General features: G+C 36.8%; 2 protein-coding genes across 9 annotated transcripts in view; both read left to right on the top strand.

Moving 5' to 3' along the window:
* TRPC4 (transient receptor potential cation channel subfamily C member 4) overlaps positions 1–6,353 on the top strand; it is a 165,088-nt gene extending 158,735 nt beyond the window's left edge. The window contains exon 11 of the mRNA XM_080377165.1: positions 625–6,353. Within this exon, the coding sequence (XP_080233291.1) occupies positions 625–1,344 (720 nt within the window). The 3' untranslated portion in view covers positions 1,345–6,353. The remainder of the gene's footprint in view (positions 1–624) is intronic.
* A 29-nt stretch (positions 6,354–6,382) lies between these two features.
* Positions 6,383–16,817, top strand: part of POSTN (periostin) — a 67,014-nt gene continuing 56,579 nt past the window's right edge. For all 8 annotated transcript variants that reach the window (XM_080377173.1, XM_080377172.1, XM_080377170.1 and 5 more), the window contains exon 1: positions 6,383–16,817. This exon is cut by the window's right edge and continues 18,737 nt beyond it. The gene's annotated coding sequence lies outside the window, so the exon portion shown is untranslated.

Raw genomic sequence — 16,817 nt, 5'->3', positions numbered from 1 at the left:
GCACCAAAGTGGGACTAAGCGTGTGTAACAACCTATTTGCTGAAACAAGATTCAAATAGTTTCAGCACCTTAGCAAATAAAATTTTTAAAAGACAGGAGTTGCGGTGGCTGAAAGCAGCCTGCAGTGATTAGCTCTGACTTAGCTACTTGCTGCCAAACGTAGTGGAAATGCACGAAGCCCTGCCTGCACTGCTGCTCACAGGGAAACGCTTATGCATGCGTGTGTCCCCGTGTGTGTGTTTGTAAAGGGGTGGCGTTAAGAGCTGATCAAAATGCTGTTATTATGATGGGATAACACTGTCTAGCAGGTTGGCTGTAGGTCTTCAAGTTGTCCATGCTCCTTCCTTCACCACTGTCAGCGATTTCTATGAGTAGTCTAGGCTAAGACACATTTCTTCTCAAATTTTCTCTAATAAAACTGCTGATCACTTTTCTGTCTCACCTGGAAGATGGAAGGTCTGCAAAGCACCTTGAAGATGCCAGGTATTATTCAGATGGTAGTTTATTACTGATACATAGAATAAGCCTTTTTTGTTTTTTTTTGTTTGGTTGGTTTTTTTTAATTACAAGAGAAAAAGTCAAATTAGATTTCATGCTCTGATGTTTCATCTTCCTAATTTTCAGGAGTTAAAACAAGATATTTCAAGCTTTCGTTTTGAAGTTCTGGGTTTGTTAAAAGGAAGCAAGCTGTCTAATTTGCAGACTGTAAAGATGAACAAAGACACTGCATCTCTGTCAGAAAATGAAGAAACTAGTGAGAATGATGGAAACAAGAAAGGAAAGAAAAAGACCTTCAGCCTTTTTGACATAACAACGATGATTCACCCAAGATCAGCCACTATTGCTTCTGAAGCACATAGTGTAAGCAATGGCTCAGCAATGATGGTTTCAGAGTCCACTAAGGAAAAACAGAAGCGTGTAAATTTTGTAGCAGACATAAAAAATTTTGGGTTATTTCACAGACGATCAAAAACAAACTCTGTGGAGCAGAATACAAATAAAATATACACTGTTTCTGAAGAAGTTTCCCGTCAACAGGCAGAAGAACAATGTGAGAAAACTGCTGAACTGGAAGAGGGAGAACTGACCATGAACTGTGAATTAAACATCCAAAGTCCTGACAAAAAATGCGTGTTAACTGAGTCACAAAATGGTAGTGACTCTCCAGATTCACTGGAAGAGGGAAGTATTTGTGCTTCAGAAGCAGAGAAAATGGAGTTGCAGAACTCAGAACCAGCCACACCGCAGGAACAGCTGGACAAGGAGTTGGACATTAGCATTGACTGTGATGGGAAACAAGAAGAAACAATTGATCAGGGTGATTATGTGATAACAAGGTTGTGATGCTTACAGGAGGAAGCATTTAGAAATATATATATTTTGCATAGTGCTTTTTTCGGGGGGGGAGGGGGGGATGTTTTAAGAATTATATTAGCAAATGCAGAGTTACACTTTATAGTACTCAGCCGTGGCACATGATCTTGTAACATAGTAGTCAAGAGAAAGATAATATGGGGACCTTCTGTTTTGTAGCCTGCTTTAGCTTTCACAATTCGTTTTACATTTTTTAATAAATGGAAGCATCTTGTATTCTTGTACTGTTGCAATAACCCACAGAAACTTTTTAGCTATCTTTTTCAATTACAACAAATGCAATTTCTCTCATATGATAGTTGACTCCTATGATAAATATTTTTCTATGCAAATAAAAAGTAGCTTAAGAGACTTGTAAGCCTTTATTTAACTTTGCAGGTTCTTAAAAATATTCTGGGCACCCTGATAATCATAAGCGGCTCCTGTCAGCATAATTCATGTCAAGCTATTAGAATCATTATTTAAATTGCTAGAAACTTGATTTGTTTTAAAAGCTATACAGAATCAAAAGATAAAGTATATTATTTTATTTATTGAAGGAAAGCTGTAAATTACGAAAGATCAGTTTATTTGATTATTTAATTACAGCTTTTCCTTCCCAGCAAGAGGATTATCACTGTCCTGATACCATTGTTAGAAATGCATTTGCAGGACTTGAAGACTATAAAAAAATGTTTCTTATAGTAAAAGAAATATCTGTGGCTTGCTAAAAACTGATGACGGATTGTTCCCCAGAAATCCGTAATCATAACAGCTACTGCTTCTTCAACCATTTATGTTTTCAAATGTGGACAACCTATGCACTTTAATATTCAGCTGCTTATTAGCTTTTGCCTTCACAATACACTCATATTTGCTAAGGGAAAGATACTTCAGGAATAAACATACAATGATCCCCTGAGTTCTTGGAAAAATAAGGCAGTTTGTCAAAGATTTTTTTAAAGGCAAGCCTTAAGAGAGGTTCTTTGACAATTTCAGAGTTTGGGGGAACCTGGTTGGAGGTTTTATAAAAAATACATAGACATTTTAATGTATAAAGAAAACGTAATAGTATTTTTCATAACTGATGAGTGACTTACTGTCTTAGTCAAAACCAGTATTTTTAAAATTAAACAGTCTGTTTCTTTTTAAGCAGTGACTGGTGTCCTACATTATTAAAAAATTAATTTTACAACTGACCTAAGAATGACCACCCTCTAATGATCAGCACCATCCTTCTCTAACCTTGGAAACACATGAACGATTATACCATGTCAGTGGGGTCATTTCATTCTTAACTTTGCTAGCACTGCCATGATAGATTTTGTAGTTCATATTAGCTTGTGTTGAGGAACCTCCAGGTGCACAGAGTACACTTACATTCCAGATGGAATCCATCACATGTAACTCCCACCTGGTAGGACCTGACCTAAAGCTATACCATTCTGGGTCTAAACTACCCTGGTACTGAACTGAATTTTGAAACTCAGTTCAGTTTCAAACCCCTCTACACGTTTAGGTGTGTTTTCCAGCACTAGTTTACACATGCTACTCTCCCTGAGCTCACATACTGAAAGCTTCCTTCCCACACTTCTATCTGTGCCATGGCACCTAAGAGTGGATCAGTTGAACCAAAATGGAAAATATGAGCAGTAATGGGAAAATAGTTTGTATAGCTTTGCAACAATGCATTCAAACCACATTTGATTGCTAAGGTATGGTTGATTTCCGTCTTGGCCGCTTGACTTTGTGGACCTCCGCTCTTTCACGTCTCTCTCCTTGTCCACCTTTAGATTGTGAGCTCCTTGGGGCAGGGCCTGTAGCTTTTCTGTTTGGAAAGCACCTGAATTATTACAAGCATAACAAGAAATAAATAATAATAATAATGGTGGAATACCTTCATATCATTTTTACTAGGTCAACTCTTTTAGAGAGTTCTCTTTTCTACTGTAGAATCTGTGCTAAGAATGACATAAAGCCAATGTTTCAGTGTGGTCACAAAGTTCTCTATATTCCAGTTAACAGTCCTTCTCCACCACTGATTCTACTTTCTCATTCTTCGTCGTGGTTGGCAACACCTCAGAGTCCTAAGCTTACTTTTCTTTCACTAGCCGAATTCAAAATAGTTCGTGCTCCAAAGAGCTTTCAAGGCATTCCAGCCACATGGTTTCATTCCAGACAAAATGTTCCAGAGTGGGGTATTTATAATGCCACCAGCACCCTTATCGGAACAAGTTAACTACCACAGGCCCAAGAGCTCTGCATATTATTATGCCTTAGTAAGATCCAGTTTCTCCAGCACATAAAGTTCCCAACAGGGCAAAAACACAGGACAGTTAACCTCAAACATCAGCCATGCCATCACAACTCCACTGTGCTTGGAGTTGGTCCGAGTCTTGGAGTAGGTACAAGACAGAACAGCAAATACAGCACAGGTGAGCAAGATAATTAGGAACAGGGCCGTGACATTACATTGCATATCATTAGGTGGTCAGTCTTTCACTGTCTTTTCTTTCTTTTACAGCCAGATATTGAAATGAAGGTCTATTAAAAAAAAAAAAAAGCATACTTCAAATCAACATTTACTCTATTTTTATGTGATTAGGTATCAAAGCCTGACACCAATAAGGATCTGATCCCATTCCATTCAAATTTGATGGCAAATAAGTACCTCATTCTAGGAGAACAGATAAGGGCCCAAAATATGTCCAAATTTAACATGGTGGTGGACTTTTATTGCTTTGCAGACAGTCCAAAAATAAAAAAAACCCTTTCTTATTGGATGCCTCCAAGAGGACATCTGTGCCAAGAAAGTTTTAGAGGTGCACAAAGCAAGGTTTGTAGTGCTGCAGCAGAGGCATTATTAAGCTTTGCAAAGCTAAGCATATTTTTTCCTCAAGAGAAATAAAAAGTTCAAACCCACCCATCCTTGCCTGCAGCTTCCATTAGCATCAATATGAGAGGAAATCAATAAAAACAGGATATAAACCCCTATAAAAGACTGCCTTTTGAAGCAGAGCTGAAAATAATGAAATGTTTTGAGGAGTTAGAAAACTGACTGGATACAAAGGGGTTTAATCCCAATATTAGGCTGTTCAGAATGGTTAATTTATTTATTATTATTATATTTATTTATTTTTATTTTTTGTAAGGACAGAATCTAACTGTACTTTGCATTTTCATCAGCTTCTGGAGAAAGAGAGAGTGCACAGACAGCACCACAGAGCTCTTGTACTCTGGCATAGCTGGGCAGGAGTTAGTTTGAATTCTTGCAACCCAGTCCTTACAAGCACAGCAGGTCTGAGTCAAACCAGACCGGGTAGTGGGTGTCTTTATCAAGGTTTTTTTGACTTCCACTCTCCCCAGAGCACACCTTGAGTCACAGTCAGAGGTCAGTGATGCAAGGACTGCATGCTATACCTTCAAAACAGAGTTGCAAAAGCTGCTTCTGACTCTGCGTGCTTTGCTGGATCTCAAGGGCACTGCAGAAGTGAGTGCCATGCATCAGAGGGTTCAGAATGAGAGTCCCTGTGAGCTGCCAGAGGCCACTGCGCTACATGTATATTGTACAATATCATCGGAGAGCTAGCCAGGTAGATGCCTCTCAGGGAGGAACCATGGCTCAGTGGCTGGTTTTATTCTTGTTTTCTTGATCCACAGATTGAGACCATTATATTTTGACTGGTGTGGGCCAAACACTTCACACGTTGTGTTTGTATGAGGCACTTGACACACAGGAGTTTTTTACTTTTTTTTTTTTTTTTTTTTTTAATGGGTTGGGATTTAATTAGAAATTCTACAACTTTCCTAATCTGAGTTTTTCCTGTGAATAAGTAGTATCTAGTTCCAGGAGAATGTTTATCATAGCTGTAACTGTTGAGAGCTATAAAATGTGAGGACATTTCTGGTATTTTTGGACCCAAAAGTTCTTCAACAGCATGTTTGAAAGAAGAATGTGTTCCTTAACAACATCCTTGGACCAGTCTTTCAGGAGAATTTTTGCATAGCTTTTTTTTTTTTCTTTTTTTTTAGAATTTTGCACCAGAATACACCATAGACAAAAGGCATAAATTATTATATGACAATCTCAAATTTTACTATATATGTATTGCAGGCTATAACATCCCATTTCCTCTCTAAACTTCAGATGGATATTTAATCATATTCTGGGAAATAGCATGAACAAGAGAAGAAGCAGATCATGCTTAAAGATTGTGACGAGGCAATGAACTTTGAATACAGTTCAAAACATTTGCTATCATGTTTTCTCCTGGAAATGTAGAGGTACAAGTTGGACGACAGCACAATCCATCTTCAATTTAAAGTCTCTTAAGAGATACCAACAGCTTTAGTGAGTAGCACAACCTCAAAAAAAAAAAAAAAAAAAAAAAAAGTACTGGAAATAGTAATGGTAGTGTTAGTGATTGCAGTAGTAATAGTAGTAATGATAATAGTAGTAGTACATATAAGTGTAATAATAGCAAACCTATGCAATCACCCCTGGGAAATAGAACTCCTCAGTTCTAATTCCTGCTCTAAGGTTTGCCTGTTTTCCTTGTCAAGCAACCATTTGGTAACACCAGTAAGCTGTCCTTGAGGACAGATGTCCTCCAACATAAATACTCTAATCCCGAAACTAATAATCTTACTTATCTGTGTTTCATCTCTTTACCTAGTTGAAGCTTTAGTTATGGACCCTACATTCACTACAGCAGGAACAGATTAGCAAGCCTTTGAGAAAGTTTATGGTAAAGTAGCTGGACATGCTCCAAAATAAACTGCTGTGGTTAACGATGAGTTTGAACCCTCCAGATATGAAGAAGAATTGAATCCATTGAACTAGATCAAATCAAGTTCACTAACCACCGATGTAGTACTTGAGAAGTTGCTTTATTTGTTTAAGTGTAAAAGAATGGAGCAGTGATGGCTCCTTGTTATGATTAAAACAACCAAAAAAAAGTTGCAGCCTTCAACTTCCATAAACATAAGACTGTGAGAGAACTCAGTCATATAATATACTTTGATTTTATTACAGGTGTCCATCATGTAATTCTCTTCTTAAATCAGTCAAATCCTCTGCTGTTGTTAAATATAGTTGTGAAATGCTTATACACATGAATCATTTCAATGTTTATATTTGTACCCTTTGGCCGATCACTATCTTTTAACTCTATAGATTTCTCTGACTAATGTATGTTCTGACTGTATTCTTTACCTTTCAGTCTTGGGTTTCCTTGAGTGTAGTGTAAATCAGTTATGCTATTTTCACTTTAACTAAAACTTCCTGCTCTTAGTTGACTGTCAGAATTACAGTCAAGTGCTACTCATCCTTAGTAAGTACTGCTGTGGCCTTTTCAGCCTGGCCTTTAGTTCTTTGTAATCCAATACACATCTACTGTGGAACTAAATTAGTACATTCACAGACAAAGACACCTTTCCGTTTCAAACACTGTCCTTAGCATCAGATTAATTGTCTTTGACAGAGATCTTTGCCTTATTTGTACCATTTAGAAGGAGTTTAGATAGCTATCTATGTCTAGAAACATAGCTTTCCAATAGCTGATAAATGAAATGAATACCAGTTCCACATGGTTCTTCAGTATCTTTTCTCTTACCTCTCTTCTTTGACAGTGCAATTGATGATGACCTTGTTGATAATGCAGTCTCTTTAAGGCAACATACTCATTATTGCATTTTAAAAGTATCACAGCTGTGCTGCAGTAGGGACAAAGGAAGTATCCAAGATGTAAAATAGGAGCTTCCAGAAAGACTGAGCCTCTAAAAAACGCTAATGCATTCTAATTGCTAATTACCATTACTAATACTTCCTAGTCTGGAAATTAATAATGGAAGCTCACATATGCAGAACTCATGGGAAATTCTTCCACTGCATAGAATCAAGAGTTAATTCATAAGAGCTTGCATACTTTTTATTCAATGGAACTGCAAAAGCAAGAATAACCCAATCTATATTTGTTTTGTATGCTCAACTTTAAAAAAACCCAAGGCTTTCACAATAAAATTATTCCATGAATGTTTAAACAGGCAATAAGTCCATGGTTAGTAATAATAAGTTAAAATAACCTTCTAGAAATCCATGTGTTTCAATTTAGCAGGTTAATGAAAAGACTTTTTTCCTGTAATAGAAAATCTTTACAGATTGAAATACTGTATCCCAAAACTCCAGTGCCCATTAAAAACAAACAAACAAACAAAAAAATCCCAAACCCCAAACAAAAATACACAGATTTCTCAGACTTCAGAGATTCATGGGTTTCCTTAGTAAGAACATCTTAAAACACTGAGCTAACCTTTCATAAATTTAATGGACAGCATAGAATGCTCCTTAAATGTGGCCAAGCGAGTATAGTAACTGCAAATTAACCCATTCTGGTTAATGACTAATGTTTTTAGTATGCAAAATGCAATTAACAAGATGGGAGATGCATACATCACCATTTCCTGAAAGTGTCAAGTATGTTTTAAAATAAATGCAGTAAGTATTCATACACAAACAGAGAAATTCAGTAAGTTCTACACAAATGCTCATTTCTGCAATCATTTTTATTCCTTTTTCTTCCTCTCATCTTACTTGCCTGATGATTTTTTTTTTACAGAGAATGTGTTGCTTCCCTAAAAAAGATAGGTATCTTACACTTTCCCACTACATGTTTCTAAAAGTAGACAGTAAGACCTAATAATGCAATATTTTATGTTGCATCACCTGGAGTATAACCTGAGACCTTGTGTCCATAGGATCACAGGATCGTTTACTAGGCAATTGTTTTGTTTGGATTAATTACATGTGGTATTGAGGGATATCATTCAGCCATATTAAAAACATGAGTACCGATATCCAGCTACCAAAGCATGGAATTATTCTTCCTCTGTGACTAATTTAACTGAATCCAGTTCTATGCCAAGAAAAAGAAGTAAGCAAAAAAAAGAAAATTGAAAGAGATACTTTTTTTATGAAATTAAACTTAGTTTAGTGTTTATTACTATCCTTAGTTCCCTTCACTTTTATTAAGTAAAATTAAAAGGTTTGCTTTTTCAACATTCATTTTTAAAATGACAGAGTTGCTTCTTTGGTTTGCTTTGCAAGACACCCAGACTTTGTATTCAATAATTAATAAGAATGTCATTAACTGCGAGATTGTAAACCAGGAGACCATTAAGGGAGACCTCATCTGAGAACTGGTTCTCTCTTTTTTTTTTTTTTTTTTTTTTTTTTTTCAGGATTGTAATTTCCCAAGAAATAAAACTCCCTGACCATTTCCAAGATTAATTTACAGTCCTTGAATTATGTGGCTCTGATCTGAAATCAGATCCATATGGAAGACACATCAGGATTTCAGCCTCGGAGAAATGTGCTCTGCTCATTTTAAGAGTCTACAACAATTTTCTCTTAGGAGAGAGGGTATGGGTATGATTTATAGTCATTTACCAGTCATGTCTAAATAATAATAATAATATTAATAATACAAAAACCAGAAATGCACATTGTATGTTGGAAAAACAGAGAGGATAATCCATATTTCAGTATTTAAGTAACAGACTTCTATCTAAAACATGCCAACCCAAAACATAAGTCCAAACATCCAGACCTTTAGAAGGTCACACTCAAACCCAAATCTGGCCCAAAGTTCCCCAGAGAAATGAATACTGAAAAAGTTTATTCACTAAGGACCATGTATGGTGGGGAAAGAGCACTTCATTTTGGGAGCTACTTCTTTGTTTGTTGGTTTGTTTTCTATTTGCTGAACACAAATAACCTCTGAAACCTGAAATATTCCCACAGACTCACACCCTGGAGCTGATGAAGAGAGAACCAGATGTATGATACTGAGCCAAGATTTATCCAGCATGGTCAGGATAAACAAGTGATGAAAGACCAAGTGAAAGCAATTATAAACCTGAAACTGGCTGTTAGTACTGCAAAATACAAAAGTTTTTATAAGAAACTAGGAAAAACATGATTTCCCTGGGAATTAAATTTTCCACATAAAGACATATGAAAATCTCATTTGAAGGATTCACATTAACTTCTGAAATCACCTGAGATTTGCTTACTGATCTATGACACTGTCATCAGTGTTAAAGGATGACATTGACTTACGTTATCTTCTGACTGTGTCAAAGTGATTCTTCGAACTAGGAGCAACATTCCACGCTTTATTTTGACTTATTTTCCTCGCCTGTTTATTACTCAGTTTGAAAACCAGAGAAGGAATAGAACTGGAAGACAGGCTTTATTTAGTTGATACTCTTATACTTCAGATGAGAATAACTATCCTATTAAACAGACATAACGATTCATCCCAGAGATAGGTGCATTGCAGAGCGAGATGGAATAACTCCTCATTCTACATCTGGTAGATATAGGTGTAAAGTAATAGATGTGCTAGAACTTTAGAAGTAAATTATAACAATATTACAGTGTATAATTGCTGCATCTCCAGGCCAAGACTGCTGCCTATTGGAAATATTTATACCTGCAGCTGCTGCAGGTTGACTCAAGGCTGAGCTGCATGGTATGAACAGGAGGGCTATGCCTCCTTTCCCATGCCAACTGAGTGGGAATAGCCATAGTGAACAGAGTCTATTAGGAAAACGCAGCATGCCAAGTCATGCCCTCAGCACCTGCTTCAGGAACCACACCAAATCATTCAATCAATGGTTCTTTGAAATCAATTCAATTAGTAAGTGACATAGATGAAAAACATACATACCTCTGCGTTCACTTCGGTTCTTTCTTTTCCAGGCTTTACCCTTGTATTCCAAATTCTTCTCCTTTCTGTTTCTATCTGGTTTTACTATTGACTTCTAAATTCATCTCTTCTTCTTCCACCATTCTTTTCCCTGTTCTCACATCTCCTAGTCTTTTTGCATACTTCCTTTCCCATCTCCGCCCTCAATGTTCACTCAGTTATGTCATTCACTCAAAGACAACTTCTGCACTAGTATATTCACTCTTCATATATACAAAAGAATGCAATCAGTCTTTCAGTCTGATCAATCTTTTCTTCATCTTATGTGTTGTGTGACCCCCAAAAAATATTTTTAAACATTTGTCAATACTAAGCAAAAGGCAGAACACCAAAGAACACTTTCTGTGTCAGGGAGTCATCATACTACATGACCTTTCTTCACCTGACTTTGGGTCAGGATGCAATAAACAGACACTACAAATACTGAAGAGTACTCTAAAAGCTTACACTGAGAGTGAAAAAAATGATATCCAGCTGAAATTACAGTTGGAATTTATCTCAAATACAGTTTGGTGAAGACATTTAGCCTAATACATCTACTCGTGTAATAGGGACATCTGGCTTTTAATGGTGACAAGCAGTGAGGATTTAAGATTATATTTCATCATTCTAATTTCCAGCTTGGCCTATTTTGTGTTTTACACCTTCCCATCTGAGGTTCATACTGATGCTTTCAGACAGAACCATTTCAGTTAATGGAAGAGGGAAGTGAACATGAAGACGACTAAAACATTCCTACCATTTGCAGTAAAATTTACTAACTGATCTTTGTTCCTTTTTTAACCTTTTTAAATATAAATGATTTTTTAAATTAATTGAAATAACCTATTATTCTTTTATTTATTTTTAGTTTCATACTTTGTTTATTGGCTATGAAACAACGCTTTTGCTTTTCAGTTCTTTCCCAGAAATGTTCTATTCTTCTACTCCTTGGGAATATCTTGTATTTTAATAGTGTATTTTCTGCTTTTAATCATATTTTGTTTGCTAATAGCAACCTTGCAATCTTTGTATTTTTCCAGTAAATGACTTGGACACTTTTAGGATGCTCTTTTGATTTCGCATCAAGGCAGTGAACAAGCATATATTTTTAATATCCAGGCATGCTTTCTAATGCCTAGATCATCTCTTTTCACATGACATGTTTAAATGATAACAACAGAAGAGAAGCTGATGTTTGCTTTATTGCAGTATGACTTTTTTAACTAAACATTGAAAATGAAATACTTCACTGATCTACCCAGAAGCAGACTTAGGCATTTCTATTGAAAACCTAAGCTATTAAAAAATAATGTGTACCTTGTCAAAAAAAAGGTCCTTTGCTATCTCTTTGTTTAGCACCTAAGCTTCCTTCAGAGCTTTTGAGGATTAGAAAAAACAAACACCCTGACTATCAAGTCATTTCAGTTACTCTGGGAAAAACCTGAAGAGACAAAGGGAAAGGAGATGTTTCCCTCTGGCTTAGACTCCCAGGTGAGGACTGGTCCCCTTTCCAGAATATTGTTAGACCTGTTATGAAGGACACTTGGCTCAGAAGAACAGGTTCCAATTCTTTCTCTCTCTGAGGTGCATATCTCGAAAAAGTTTGTCCATATCTCAAGGATCTTGGGTAGCCTGGAGGAAGCTTCCCACTCTTATGTGAAACATATACTGTCAAGGAAGCCTAGAAGTTCCAAACCCCAGCTAAGCACCCTGAACAGCTTCTCCATTTCTTATATTAAAATAAAAAATAAAAAAATAGAGCAAATCTAACAGGAAAAACTAAGATACTTATTAATATAGAATAATCTGGTGGATTTGGCATTCATCCTGGCTACAGCGCACTGTCTCTGATGGGACTTTATCATGGTATCATCATCAGCAGGTAGCTAGGTCTTCCCCCATGACTACTGGAATCTTCTCAGCATTAGCCTATTCTGGTATGAAAAGCTAAGCACAACTCAATCTTAGCTGGAAAATGCTTGGCTTGCCAAGAGTTTGTACCCTCTGCCACAATGAACTAGAAGCTGCACCTTAGCCCAGGCTGCAGAGGGTACTTCATTTGCAAAGAAAAGCAGCCCACCAAGCAGCTGCTGTGACTTTGTCAGCAGGACCTCCACCATAAACTTGAGCCCACAAGTATTTCTGGAAGCATCCCACCCCACCCACTAAATCCCTGGGAACACAAATACATCGAATGTTACACATTCATTTGAATCCCATAACAACAAAAAAAGCTGAGAGGTGGCTTAAAATAATTTCTCCCTTGTCCTTGTTTCTGTCTTGAACAAATCCAGGAGACTGATGTCTAATATTCAGTGAGATATAAGGAGCTGGTGTTTGCAGCATTGTATTATTGGTTTGACCTTGCCTTTGATAAAACGAATCTAGGAAGAGATTTTGGTGACTACCTATTGCTGCATTCATTTTCAAATTGTCCATTAGTTTTTGATGGCTTAGCCTTGATGCTTATCTAGAACTACTTCTTACCTATTTTTATCACTTCTGTGTTGTAAAAACTGAAACTGAATTTTCAGACCTTTACAGAGAATGTACAGATCCCAGGTAACATTATATTAAGGAAACCTTTCAGAACGTCTAACAATCCTGAATATGTTCACAATATAATATTTTTTTTAAATTAGATAGGACAAAAAGATTGTAAAATAAAATAGGCTTTTTATACAAGACTACAGTGGCAGATTCCGGGGGAAAAAAACAACCAAAAAAACCAAAAACTGAAACATTGGAATAGCTTTATAGGTTTGAGGCCAAAACACCTGGAAGACCTATTTCCAAAATGGTTTTAGGACACAAACAGATGAGTGAGCTTGACTTTCCATATGTGAAATAAGTTAACCTGGAAAACATGTTTTATCCTTTTTTAAAAAAAATAATAATTATGATTTGTAAATTCTACACTTACTGACTAGTATTTATTTTGGAGAACTCTGTTGTTTCAGAAAACTATTGGAAAAAAAATATTTTTCACCTCTTGAAAGGAACTTACTTTTACCAAGAGCAAACAGTCCTTAATCTACAACACCATTTGCTTAGCTTTGCACATACAAGTACTCCCGCTGCAACTGCAGCTGGATTGAACGAACACATGCAGCTTCCCCTGGTAAAATGACTGGCCTTTCATTTTTGTATTGCTATGTTGACACTAATCAGTCAACGAAGCCACAGCAGTCTCTCTGCACTGTAATGCAAGGTGCTATCAACTGCACAGCTGATGGGGTTGAAAAATACTAGAAACTTCAGGGAAAGAGCAGTACATTATTATTACTTTCTCTTCATGTCAAATGACCAACATAATTTAGCCTCCTGTAATCATCACAGTACACTTTAAATCTCAAAAATAATTTTCGTTATGAAACTCAAAATAATTTTCTTTATGAAACTCAAAAATTGTCCAGTCTTGGTAGAAAGCTGCAGGCTTCAGCTCTGACACTCAGAGGCTCTCATGGACTTGTGCTAAACAGTTTGTTGTGATGTTTCTGTGGTTTTTTTCCTTTAGCACAAAGAGCTCCCTAGGCCTCTGGGGAAAGCCAGAAATGTGAAATATAGTCTGTCTTTACAGAAAAGGCTCTAGAAATTTCTAAATATTGTTCTATTTGTACTTTCTGACTAACAGGACTTAATTCTACCTTTATAATGAAATTCTTTGCAATGTATTACATCTCACATCCCTAAGGACATATAGGAGTCTGTAATGACGGTGATTGGGGCTGGTTTTAGTTTATGTTGCATTGCACAGAATTCTGCTCCTTCCTCAGGGCCTACTTTTAGGTAGCTATTAAAGTAAACCAAGATACATGCACAGACCCTGCTTGGATTTCATCTTTAGATCCAATATGCTGTGCATCAAAAATAATATCAACAGTGTGAATGCCCTGTACTGCTCTATTCTGCAAATGCACAGAACCAATATTTCAGCTTTTAGAAACACTAATTTTTTTACCCATTTCCTTCTTCTCTGTTTATACTTTACTTTCAGCTTACAAACAGATTATCTGAGACACCAGTGGTGGGACAATAGTAAAGATGACTATAGATTTGAGCTCAGCATCTACTTCTTCTGGAATAAGTATTTCTGATTAATTGTCAGATGTTATGAAAACATTTAAAGCTTTTTTTACATATAAGAAAAGCAAACTGGTGAAATTTCCCAGTCAAGTTCTTTTTTGTTTACTCGTTTTTTTGTTTTCTTCTGATCACTGATTTAATTTTGTATAACAGATTGCAGGAGAAACTACCACTATCCTATGCACACCAAACAATCACCTTTGCATATTTTCATTATATCTAGTTCCTATTGGGAGTAAAGACATGAGTACAACCCTGTAACTGGGAAATACAGGGCTTACCACAGACTGATCCTACTGTTAAAATGGGGAGAACAAGAAATTATTACAATAATGTCCCCATGACAGTCATTACATGTCATAGGTGTGGAAAATATCATGATAACCGGGAAAAGGATTTCAAGGATTTTTTAATAGAAATCTATTAGACTATCAGTTCCCCTGTATAACAGTGGTAAGGAAAAAAAAAAGGAATCTATAGCGTTTCTGAGGGATATAATTAAAATGTTATTCTCTGTTCATCAGGGTCTGTCTGAACTGTTACAGGTTTTGGAGACAACCATGCCCTAGAAAACCACAGCAGGTGAGATCCTAGTTTAAATATATACCCTGTAAAAGTATTGAGCTGAGAAGGAAGATGGATTTAGATGACTCCATAGGATTATTTTTTTAAAACAACTTAACATGAACTTTGAAGAGAGCTTTTACCAGTTTACATGTAGCTTTTTTAACATGGGTGTATTAATTTACCTTGTAATTATAATTCATAACACATACTTACATGACTATTTCCCTTATTGCTCAGGCCATACAATTCCTGCTAACTTATTTAAATTATTTTAAACTAACCAGGTTATGAATTCTGGGGAGCACAATTTGGGCTATACCTTTTATATAAGCAGTTTCTTCTGTGTACTCAATACCCCAACCTGAACTGTCTGTTCTTGATGAGCTCTGATGAGTCACACAAGTTTCATAGCGACTGATCCTTGTTAAGCTTTCACCTATCTAAGGCAAAGCAGTCAAAGTCTTACAAGAAGCTTTTAAAGTTCATTCACATCTACAAAGTATTTTAGTGAGTGTTTTAAATAGTTCATTGGAAACAAGTATTTTTTTGGGTTTTGTTTTTAAAAAAAGTATTGCCATGGTTTAACCTCAGACAGCAGCTAAGCACCACGCAGCTGCTTGCTCATTCCCCCATGGGACAGGGTAGAGAATTGAAGGGTAAAAGTGAGAAAACTCATGGGCTGAGATAAAGACAGTTCAATAGGTAAAGCAAAAGCCACACACACAAGCAAAGTAAACAAGGAATTCATTCACCACTCCCTGTGGGCAGGCAGGTGTTTACCCATCTCCAGGAAAGCCGGGCTCCATCATGCCTAACAGTTACTTGGGAAGACAAACACCATCACTCTGAATGTCCCCTCCTTCCTTCCCCCAGCTTTATATACTCAGCATGATGCCATATGGTATGGAATATCCCTGTGGTCAGCTGAGGCCACCTGTCCCAGCTGTGCCTGCTCCCAGCTTCTTGTGCACCCCCAGCACGCTTGTTGGTGGGGTGGGCTGAGAGGCAGAAAAGGCCTTGGTACTGTGAACTAAAACATCCATGAATTACAACACTGACTCCAGCACAAATCCAAAACATAGCCCATAGTAGCCACTACGAAGAAAATTAACCCCTGCCAAAACCAGTACAAGTGTTCAGATAATTCTGGTACTTATTTATTGTAATGTGTTTTGGCTTAGCTTAAGATCCGTGCCTGCTCTTTGGGTTTAGAAAAAGATTATGTGGAAGTAACACAAAAATAAGCCACAGCAAATTAAACTTGCTTTAAACACACTTTTGTTTTGATCGACTTTGTATGTAAGAAGCTGGAGTCTGCAATAATGAAAGGCTAATTTAAAAGACTTGAAATTGAACTGTTATAGAGGCAATTATCCTTAGCTAAAGGTTTATGGGTTTATATCCAGAGTTCAAAGGGAATGTAATATGAAGTACCCTTTGCTACATCTGTAAGGGGGAATAAAAAGTCCATTACAGGCCTTATAGCAATATGGCACTGCACTTAAATCTGCCAAGCACCAAGAATTACAGTTGAAATGCTTTCAGGCAGGTAAGTTTTCATGTTCAAATCTCCTGGGTTCTGTTGCCATTTGTTTATAATAAAATGATCACTGAACTTTTACATCCCTGGTTCATCAGTTCACAGAAACAAGAAAAATCACATTCTGCTCTACAGAAGTCAGCTGAGTTTCAGCAGATACTTTTGAAAAGAACTTGAATAACTGTTTTTTAAAAAGCTGTAGATATATAATGTGAGGGTGTAAAAACAACAGATACCAAATGATATCTAGTGAATGGACAAAAGGCAATGAGCAAAACCTGAAATACAGGAGATTCCATTTAAACATAAGAAAAAATATTTTGCTGTGAGGGTATTCAAACACTGGAATAGGTTTTCCAGAGAGGTTGTGGAGTCTCTGTCCCTGGGGATATTCAAAATCTGACCGGAGACAGCTCTGAGCAACCTGCTGCATCTGACTCTGGTCTGAGTAGAGGACTGGACAAGGCGATCTCCAGAAGTGCCTTTCTGCCTCATTCTTTTCTAGCTTTATCCTTTTA

This window comes from Falco punctatus (assembly GCF_963210335.1).
Source record: "Falco punctatus genome assembly, chromosome: 2".
In the NCBI taxonomy this organism is placed as follows: domain Eukaryota; kingdom Metazoa; phylum Chordata; class Aves; order Falconiformes; family Falconidae; genus Falco; species Falco punctatus.
The sequence above is the reverse complement of the archived record's forward strand: the minus strand, read 5'-3'. Positions and strand labels throughout refer to the sequence as shown.